This window comes from Silene latifolia, chromosome 2 (assembly GCF_048544455.1).
Source record: "Silene latifolia isolate original U9 population chromosome 2, ASM4854445v1, whole genome shotgun sequence".
Classification (NCBI taxonomy): domain Eukaryota; kingdom Viridiplantae; phylum Streptophyta; class Magnoliopsida; order Caryophyllales; family Caryophyllaceae; genus Silene; species Silene latifolia.
This window is the reverse complement of record NC_133527.1, coordinates 154,783,057-154,793,880: the sequence shown is the minus strand read 5'-3', so window position 1 is coordinate 154,793,880 and position 10,824 is coordinate 154,783,057. Positions and strand designations below refer to the sequence as shown.

The window sequence follows — 10,824 nt, the reverse complement described above, 5'->3', positions numbered from 1 at the left end:
CCATACTAACCCACAAATGTCACAAGCCAAACAAGACACCTAACCCACCCTCCCCACACTTAGAATAAGTCAAGTATGTTCATTGTGGTGGATGTTATGGGGGGTATTGGCTAGGATCGTAGTAGCGGTTAGGGTCATAGTATTGGTTTGGATAAGGCCCCGAGGGAGGAGGTGGGTACCGTGCCGGTTGGTACGGGTTGTAATCCTCGGGGGGCATGAAGGTGGGTGCGTTGTAGTCATAGCCGGGGGGAGCATAACCCATTATGTTTGTGAACATAGGGTTTAGGTAGTTCAAGTGCATGTTGCTCATTTGTTGTTCAAGAGTTACGGTTCTTTGGGCATTTTGTCTTATGAGCTCTTGGTTAGCCAATGCCACATTTTTGCCTTCCAACGCGGTGGCATAGGCTTGACGGGCAAGGCTCTTGGCTTGTTGTGACGAAGAGAGTATTTCACTGTGTTGTTGCTTGAATCGAGTGAAGGAAGCTTGGTCATAGTAGAAGGGGTTGAAAGGAACTTGTTGGGAGGAGCTACCGGTGGTAGATTGGGGGTGAGGGTGTGACCGAGGTGGATCCCCTTCCTCTTCCTCTTGATTATCCTCCTCACTCCCTTCCTTCGGTTTATTAAGGTCGTTCTCAAAACGTGGTGTGTCATCATCAAAATCGTAGTGAGCCACATCTCAATAACCTCCCGACTCCCCTTTCTCCCTCTTTACCCACTTGTATTCCCCCTCCCCTAGAGGCATTTCCCAATTTAGACGGTTATGGATCGTGGTTCTAGGGGTGTTTGGGACCCGTAGTGCCCTCAAAGGAGATATAAGGCAAAGCCAATAGTGAGGCTCTCTAACAAATCATGGAAAGATACCCCGCTTCAAGCTTGATCTCATCATCTAGAGGGGTGAGATCGGACACATCATGGTTCAACATCCTAGCTAGGATAGAGACAATACCCCCACAAGACACCCCCGAGGGTAAGTCTTTTCTAATCTTTTCAAAATGCAAAGCTAGGACAAGCGGTAGGTCAAGGGTGGGGGGATTACCATAGAGGGCCTCATGAATGAGTTGGAGTGAAAGAGCACTCACATTCGAATGGGTCCGGGGGGAGGGCAAAAAGGAATTGGACAAAATTCGGGCAAAGTACTTAATGGTAGGGTTGCGAATCTTGGAATAATATTCGCTTCCCGCACTAAACCCACCCTTCTCTCGGGTCAGCATTTGCCAAAAATTATTCCTAATAGCCCGATGGGTCGTCCTCCTTGATGTGGAAGTCGCTCCCCCCGGGAGTGAAGGTAGGCCAAGTAGTAGCCCAAAGTCGGCAATGGTCATTTGGTGGGTCGTACCACGGAGTTGAAATTGGCAAGTCGAAGGTGTCGATTTTAGATTGGTCCTCCATGTTGCTAGGAATTCACTAGCCAAGGCCCTATAAGTGTAGTCCCGGGCATCTAAAAATGATCGGATTCCTACTCTATCACAAAGGGTGGCTATGTCATCGGTGACTCCTAGTTGACCCATGGTGTAGTCATCGCCCCATCTCGTACTTTCCCAAAAAAATCCCTTTTTCTTAGTAAAGTGCTTAAAAATTTTCAATTCGTCACTACTACGAAAACCAACTTTCCAAGTTTTATCCATGTAGGGGAATTGATTATAAGGGACTGTTTCACATAAGGGAGAAGAAGAAGATGTACCTACTACCATTTGTAGTGACACGGAAGAGGTTCGCGGTCGCTTCGACATTGTTGGTGAAGAAAAATATACCCAAGCTCCTCAAAAATGTTATCCCAAGTCCATTTGTTGCAAAATATGGCCTCCCAAGAAGCTTTCTAACTCAACAATGGTGGAATAAAGCTTAAAAAGTTGAATATGGAGGAGACCGAAATAATTACCTCGATTTTCTTCAAAAATAACACCACCAAATGATAGATCCAAGCGTTACTAACTCAAAAATATGCTCAAAATTGAAGGGGGCCGAAAATTTGATGAGTAAATGAGGATTTTTGGGGAAGAAATAAGGAGGTTTGAGGTGTTTGTGTTCAAAATTGGGGAAAAAGAAGTAAAGAAATGAAGAAGAAAGGGGGGTTTCAAGGGTGAAAATGGCTTTTTTTTCTTTCTCCGGGTACTGTTCACAGCCGGTGTATCGATGCACCAGCCGCACTCGATTTACACCGGCTGTGGGATTAGACCATGCAAGGCCAATTTTACACCGGCTGGACCCTAGTTACACCATTCCTGCTCACGATAGACCGGCTGGGGCACCCCTTGGTCAATTTTTTGATTTTTCATTTGACTTTTCGTTACACGGGCTAGCCTTAAGTTACACCGTGCCTAATCGCGATACACCGAACAACCCAAATTTCTTCAAATCCTCAATAGACAAGGAATAATTCCCCAAAAATAAAATGAATCTCCTCTATTTCTCGACCCAACTCCCGTCTCGCCTCACAAAAATTCACTAGCATTGAAATTCCGCGGTCCAACTTCAAATATTATCCAAATTTCTTTATTCACTTGGGTTGCCTCCCAAGAAGCGCCCTTGTTTTACGTCGTAGGCTCGACCAAGCCACTAGATAGCTTAAATAAACGGACAAGATGTCAAGAATGAAATGAAATTCAAGGATGGGAAAGATAAGTTTCAATGGAGCTTATATTCTTCGATGTGGGTGATCCGGCAATGTAGTGCTTAAGCCGTTGTCCATTCACCTTGAAAACTTGATCTCCATCGGTTACTTCAACCGATCCATAGGGAAAAACTCGGACCACGGTGAAAGGTCCCGACCACTTTGACTTTAATTTCCCCGAGAATAGCTTGAACCTTAAGTTGAAGAGGAGAACCAACTCTCCCACCTTGAACTCCATCCGTATTATGGCCTTGTCATGGAATCTTTTGGTTCTCTCCTTATACAATCTAGAGCTCTCATAAGCCTCTAGCCTAAACTCTTCTAACTCATTGATGTCAAGAAGTCTCTTTTCTCCGGCACTCTTCAAGTCAAAGTTGAGAAGTCGGATTGCCCAATGCGCCTTGTGCTCCAACTCTATCGGTAAGTGGCAAGGCTTTCCGTACACCAACCGTAACGGGTAAGTTCCTATCGGTGTTTTGAAAGCGGTCCGGTAAGCCCATAATGCATTGTTGAGCTTAGTTGACCAATCCTTCCTTGACCGGCTCACGGTCTTCTCAAGAATCATCTTAATCTCACGGTTTGAGATCTCGGCTTGTCCATTTGCTTGTGGGTGGTAGGCAAGGCTACGCCGATGTTGTACCCCATGTTTCTTTAGAAGAGCATCTAGAGTCCTTTCCCAAAAATGCGTCCCACGATCACTAATCACAATTCTTAGAACCCCAAACCTTGGAAATATGATTGTTTCCATGAGTTTCGTTACCGACTTTGCATCACAAGTTTTTGTTGGGATAGCTTCAACCCATTTGCTCACATAATCTACCGCAACAAGGATGTACTCATTCCCATGGGATGAGGGAAAATGACCTTAATAGTCAATCCCCCATACATCAAATAGTTCTACTTCAAGAATGTAGTTGGTGGGCATCTCATGCCTCCTTGAAATGTTACCACTTCGTTGGCATTTGTCACATCCCTTGACATAGCTTGCCATATCATGAAATAGAGTAGGCCAATAAAAAACACATTGGAGCACCCTTGCGGCGGTCTTCCTCGAACTCCCATGCCCTCCACTTGGCATATCATGGCAATGAGAGATTATCGGCTTCACCTCTTCACTTGGAATGCACCTCCTAATTATCCCGTCCGCACAAGATTTGTATAGGCAAGGTTCATCCCAAAAATATTGCCTTAGATCATGAAAGAATGTATTCCTCTTATGTGAGTCATAGTCATGTAGGATGACCCCGGATACCAAGTAGTTGACATAATCCGCGTACCAAGGGACATCCATAAGAGCAAGAGCAAACAATTGATCATCCGGCAAGGAGTCATCAATTGGTAGTCCATCCTTAACCTTTTCATGGAATAGCCGAGAGAGATGGTCGGGTACTACGTTCTCCACACCCTTCTTGTTTCTAATTTCAATATCAAACTCTTGGAGTAAAAGTATCCACCAGATCAAGCGTAGTTTCGATTCCTGCTTGATTAGCAAGTGCCTCAACGCCGTATGATCGGTGTGTACAATTACCTTAGAGCCCACCAAGTAGGAACGGAACTTGTTCATGGCATATATGATCGCCAAAAGCTCCTTTTCGGTGGTGGTGTAGTGTGCTTGAGCTTCATCCAAGGTTTTGCTTGCATAATATATGGCATGAAGTTTGCCATTCTTTCTTTGTCCAAGCACCGCTCCCACCGCTACATTACTAGCATCGCACATCAACTCAAAAGGTTCTCCCCAAGTGGGAGGTTGCATAATTGGAGCGGTGATGAGAGCTTCTTTCAACCTATTAAAAGCATTCAAATATTAATTAGTAATTTCAAAGGGCACATCTTTGCCAAGTAACAATGTTAAAGGTCGGGCAATCAAAAAAAAATCCTTGATAAATCTCCGGTAAAAACCGGCATGCCCAATAAAACTTCTAACTCCTTTGACATTCGTGGGAGGGGGTAAAGTTTTAATCACTTCAATCTTGGATTGATCAACTTCCAAGCCTTTACTTGACACAACATGACCCAAAACAACCCCGGATGTCACCATAAAGTGACATTTCTCCAAATTCAAGACTAGACCGGTTTCTTGACACCTTTTCAAGACCTTACTCACATTAGCTAGACATCCATCAAATGAGGTGCCTACGACGGAGAAATCATCCATAAACACCTCCATTATATCCTCAACATATTCGGAAAATATAGCTAGCATGCATATTTGAAATGTGGCCGGCGCATTGCATAGCCCAAAGGGCATGCGCCTATAAGCAAAGGTGCCAAAAGGGCACGTGAAAGTGGTCTTTTCTTGGTCATTAGGGTGAATCGGGATTTGGAAAAACCCCAAAAACCCATCAAGGTAGCAAAAGTGAGAGTGTTGGGCAAGTCTTTCCAACATTTGGTCAAGGAAAGGGAGGGGAAAATGGTCTTTCCTAGTCTCCTTGTTAAGGCGTCTATAGTCTATACACATTCTCCACCCGGTTGTGATTCTTGTCGGGATAAGCTCATTCTTGTCATTGGTTACTACCGTGACCCTGCCCTTCTTTGGCACAACATCCACCGGGCTCACCCATGCACTATCGGAGATAGGGTAAATGATACTTGCATCATAGAGCTTCAACACCTCCTTCCTTACCACTTATTTCATTGCGGGGTTAAGGCGGCGTTGAGGCTCAATGGAAGATGCACCCTCATCCTCCAAATAAATGCGGTGAGTGCAAAAAGAAGGACTAATCCCCTTGATATCATCAATTGAGTACCCAATGACATCCTTATATTTTCTCACAACATCAAGTAACTTTTGAAGTTCGGTGTCATTGAGTGCACTATTGAAAATAATAGGGTAAGTGTCATTAGGGCCAAGGAAATCATGTTTAAGAGTAGAGGGAAGAGGTTTCAACTCCACTTGAGGAGGCGTGGATCTCTCCTCTTTTTTACCATCCCTTCTCAAGCTCTCAAATTCTTTATTCGGGTCCTCTTCAATCGTTGCTTCCATGGCCAAAGCATACTCCCGGTGTTCCTTGCAATCTTTAACCTTTCCTTCTAGGAATACTTGCAAACCCTTGTCTTCATCAAATTTCCTCATGTCGACACATTCCTCTACCATGTCAATCATATAACAAGACTTTTCTTCCGAAGGCTCCTTCATAGCCTTGTTCAAAGAGAACTCCACCTTTTCTTCACCAACTTGGAGGGATAGGTTTCCATTATTCACATCTATCAAGGCACCCCCCGTGGCAAGACAAGGGCGCCCTAATATGATGGGAATATTTGAGTCTTCGGGGATATCCATTACATAGAAGTCACAAGGGAATTCAAGCTTGCCCACCTTGAGTGGGACATCCTCCACGAGACCAATGAGATATCTCACCGATCTATCCGCTAGTTGTAAAGAAACTCTTGTTGGTGAAAGCTCATAATCCTTCAACTTTTTGAAAATTTTGAGGGGCATAAGACTAATGCTTGCCCCTAAATCACACAAGGCTCTCTCAATCTGCATGGTCCCAATTTTGCAAGGTATGGAAAAGCTCCCCGGATCCTCAAGCTTTTGGGGTGCCTCATTCACGAGAATGACACTACATTCCTTGGATAAATTAACCGTGGAGGGTTGCATGTCATTTCTATTGGAAATCAACTATTTCAAGAATTTACCATAGCTTGGTATCTCCTTGATGGCATCAATGAAGGGCATGGTAATGTTGATTCCCTTCATCATGTCCATAAACTTTCCATATTTTTGCCCAAGCTTTGCCCTTGCTAACCTTTGTGGGAAAGGAACGGGTGGCACATAAGTTCTCACAACTTGTTGTTTAGGCTCTTCAACAATCTTTGCGGGTTCATCAACTATCTTTGGAGTCTCCACAACAATCTCCACAATATCATCTTCAACCTCTTTTTCTTCCATCACATTGGGTGGTTCAACCACATCATCCGGCTTGCTACTCTTTCTTTTCTTGATGAATACTCACTCCTCAAATGAATGGCATTTATGGTTTTAGGATTATCCTCGGTTTTACCCGGAAATTTGCCACTACTTGAGGCTTGTAGTTGGCTCATTTGGGAAGCAATTGGGAGATTTGATTGTCCGTCATCCGTTGAGAAGCTTGCATTTGGGTTCTAAGTTGGTTGATTGATGAGGTTGTCTCTTCTTGTTTTTGAGTGGAATAGTTGATGAATTGGGTTTGAGAACTCATTAGTTGTTCTATCATGAGCTCCACATTTGACTTTGGTTGGGTGGATTGTTGAAAAGGTTGGGAATTTTGTTGGAAAGGTTGGGAGTTTTGTTGAAAGGGTGGGTTGTTTGGTGGATTGAGTGATTGAAATTGTTGTCTTGGTTAGAAGGATCTTCCTTGGAAGCCCGGTGGACCTTGGTTGAATGTTGTGTTCGGTTTTTGAGCTTGAAAGTTTGGTTGTTGTGATTTTTGTTGGAAGGTGGGATTTTGGACATTTTGTGAACCATAGGAAAAATTTGGGTGGGCTCTCATTCCGGGATGATATTGGTTGTTGTTAAATGCTTGCTTATCCAAACTTGACTCCCATATTCCGTTCACTTGTTCCATGTAATTTCCCTCTCCTACCATCAAAGGACACTCATTTGGTGGATGTCCTTGGTCTCCACAAATCTCACAACTATAAACTTGGTTCCTCATAGAAGATGAGTTGCTAGATGTGTTGCTTGAACTCATCAAGGCAACTTGTTGCTTGAGCTCTTCTATCAACCCTTTAACTTCAACATTATTGGCCGATTCAACCGTTGACTTTCCTTTCCTCTTGTGCCTATCATTGTTCCAATGAAAGGTACGAGAATCCATCTCTTCAATAAGCTCTTTGGCCGCCTTGTGATCTATTTTATCCAATGCTCCCTTTCCCGAGCCGGAATCAAGGTTCATCTTCATTTCATTGTTCAACCCTTCATTGAAGTTGTTGATTAGCTCATCATCCCCAATCCCGTGTACCTCTCCCATGCTTCGTAAAGGGTCTCATCTTCTTGTTGAGTGAAGCGTTGGAGCTCACTCTTGATTCTTGCGGTTCGTTGTGGTGGGAAATACTTGTTTAGGAAAGCCTTGGAGACGTCGTCCCAAGTCCGAAGAGAGTCGGGTTCACAACTTTTAAGCCACTCCTTGCCAGTTGTCCTCAAGGAGTAAGGGAAAAGCCTAAGGCGTACGGCATCCTCCGACACTTCGTTGGCCTTGAACATGTCACAACTATCCAAGAAGTCGTTGAGATGTTCGTTGGGGTTTTCGGTGGCTCCCTCGCCGAATTGGTTCCCTTGGACAAGTTGTAGCAAGGTGGCTTTCACATCAAAGTTGTTGGCTTGAATAGGTGGCTTGACTATACTCGGATTCACCACCTTTTTCGGAGCCAAGTTATCTCGCATAGGAACCGCGACCATTGTCACTTCTTCTCCCGGAGTTGTAAAGGGATTCTCAAAAGTTTCAAAAGCACTTGGTTCTTCTTGAAAGTCTTCAACTACTAAATTTTCTTGGGAATTTGGTGTTTCTATAAGCCCTCTTCTACGGAGTGAATTTAGTCTTCTTGCGGTAGCTTCAATCTCGTGGTCAATCGGATCAATTGGTTGACCTCTCGAGTTCTCCTACTCATGCAAAAAGTCCTACACACTCAAGAGAAGTATTAGTAACACAAAAGACTTAGTCTACACTAGAACGAAAAAAATTAATATCTAGTTGAACTCCTCGGCAACGGTTCCAAAAACTTGATGGTTATCAAATAATACCTCGCAAGTGCACGATTGTCGTTGTACACTATTGAGGGTCGATCCCACAAGGAGTTGGTAGACTACTAATCGTTTTGATCCTTAAGCTTAGCTAAGTCGACAATAAAAGGATGAGTGTAAATATCTAATAGCTAAACTAAACAAAATGAAATGCAATTTAACTAGAGAATGTAAAATGAGCGAGATAGGACTAAGTTGTAATTCAAATAATTAAAGGGCCTAGAACTCGGTTCTCCCACAACAATTCATAATTCCACGTATTGATTCCCTAGGCTAATCGTTTAGGTAAACGGGCAAGGAGGAGATGACTCTAATTCGCCTAAGACCCCCCTCTCGGGTTCGAAATAGGACACTAGCACTACCCACTAACCCCCTCTCGGGTTTGAAGGTCGGAATCCCTAACTCAACACCCGACAACCCCAAAAACATGCATATTTCCAAGGTGGTCAAGAACTTGGTCAAGGTCATTAAGCCCCCATCGTATTCCGGGTCATCCCACTCCTCCTCTCAGAGGTCGATTTCAAACGCTAGTCTAGAGGCACCCTCCCTCGGTTCTCCCTTTCGGTCTCAACCTTAGTTGGTGACAAGGTCAAATTCCGGGTATCCAATTTACAACCTAACCAACTCTCGGTTGTGGACAAGGGTTATAAGTCGATACTACCCAAAATTAATCCTCAAACCATGCAATTCCTCTAAACTACCCTCACCAATTTCCCCAAATAATTAGCCTTTATGAGAATCAATTAGTGAAATTACTCATGTCGGGTCAAAACGAGTCCTAGTAGAGGGACTACTCACTATTCATGGGTATTTTAGCAAGAAAACTACTAAAGGTAACTTTAACCATAAACATTATGGGAAATGGATTTCTACTATTAAGTATGCAATTATCAACAAGTAAGATGATATTAAACTGATTAAACCTTAACTAAGTGAAATTAGGCAAAAAGGAAGTAACTTTAACCACAAGCAAGGTGAATATTCAAAAATAAGGGAAGTATAAATTAAGGAAGTATGAAATTAACAACTAAAACAAAGAAATAAATATGAGAAAAGGAAATATACTAACAAAGAAGAAAGGAAATAACTTGATTGGATTGATTTCTTCACAAAACTAAGAACAAGGTGAGATCCAATGTTCTTCCCAATTTTCTCTACCTAACCAATTTTTTATCCAAAAACAAGTGTTATGAAAGTTGTTCTTACAAGGTTACCCATTTTCAATATATATCATGGGCTTAAAAACATCAAAATACAAATAATTCTAAAAAAACAGCCCGGTTACTATTCCCAGCCGGTGTATCGATACACTGCTCGCCCCTTAGTTACACCGGATGGAGGAAAGTTACACCGCCCGCTCACAAAGTTACACCGACTGGCCAAAATTACAGTGCTCCTGATCACAATGCACAGGCTAGGAGAAGGAGATACACCGACAAGGCTAAATGAGATACACCGGCTACCCTTGAGTTGCACCGCGCCTGATCATAATACACTGGCTAGGGGAAGGAGATACACCGACAAGGCTAATCTTGATCCTTGGCTACCAAATGTTGATCGGTTTTGCATGGGGAAGCGTGCAACACTACAAAAAGCTTAGCAAATAATTCGGTGAGACTCATTTAGACAAATTAATCATAAACTCGAGTAATTATCAATTAAATGCACCAAAATTAGGACTAAAGCAAGGATTTTTGACAAGAATGAAGGGGCGATAACGTAGTTATCACCCTGCTAGATTACCCTTCGCAACAGGTAATCCTCGCCGCCAGTGGGTGACCGTAGCCCATCCCCAGCAAGTCCAGCTCCTCAATGAGCGACTAGCATTCCTTGTCCTTTAATGTGCACATCCCCTCCCGTGACGGGTTCCATGGAGGGCGAACTAGGGTGTGAAGCCACTCCCGCAAGTGACTCCACCACAAACACAACATATCCAGCCTCACAGCTGTCACAACACCACAACCATCACAACACAACCACACCAACACCATCACTACAACATCCGTACCCTGATGATCAGCAGGTAACGACAATCAGAATACAATCATGTCTTAAATCAATGAACAGTAATTTGAGTAGGGAAACCCTACCTCGTCGCAAGTCGTGAAAGACATACTTACATAGCCAAGCAAGACTCCAAAATGCATCCTACAATCATAGCCATCCTCTATTATGCAACTATCCTCAAATCTATCAAAGAAGATACAAGGCAGAGACTTACCTAATAACACGCATCGACGACGTCGTAGACAACGACCACGCACGCAACCTTCCTAAGTGAATCCCGTCTTTCCCCATGGTGGAGGTGTAGGCTACCTTATGAGAGTGTATAGAGATAGGGATGATAGGAGAGAGTGGCAGGCTAGGGTTAGAGAAAGAGGAACTGTCGAAGAAAATGAGAAAAAATGAAATGAATCTCGCGAACTTGCGTTTTATATTAACGCGTCGACAACAGCCATACTCGGTCGAGTACTGGAGTACTCGGCCGAGT

The 10,824-nt window shown here is 43.5% G+C and overlaps 1 protein-coding gene across 1 annotated transcript; it reads right to left on the bottom strand.

The window, feature by feature from the left end:
• Window positions 1-3,476: 3,476 nt before the first annotated feature.
• LOC141641486 (uncharacterized) lies at window positions 3,477-6,098 on the bottom strand. Its single transcript, XM_074450145.1, has 2 exons — window positions 5,537-6,098; window positions 3,477-4,045 (listed from the first exon to the last, which is right to left on the bottom strand). The coding sequence occupies exons 1-2, from the start codon at window positions 6,096-6,098 to the stop codon at window positions 3,477-3,479; spliced, it is 1,131 nt and encodes a 376-aa protein (XP_074306246.1).
• Between the last annotated feature and the right edge of the window lie 4,726 nt (window positions 6,099-10,824).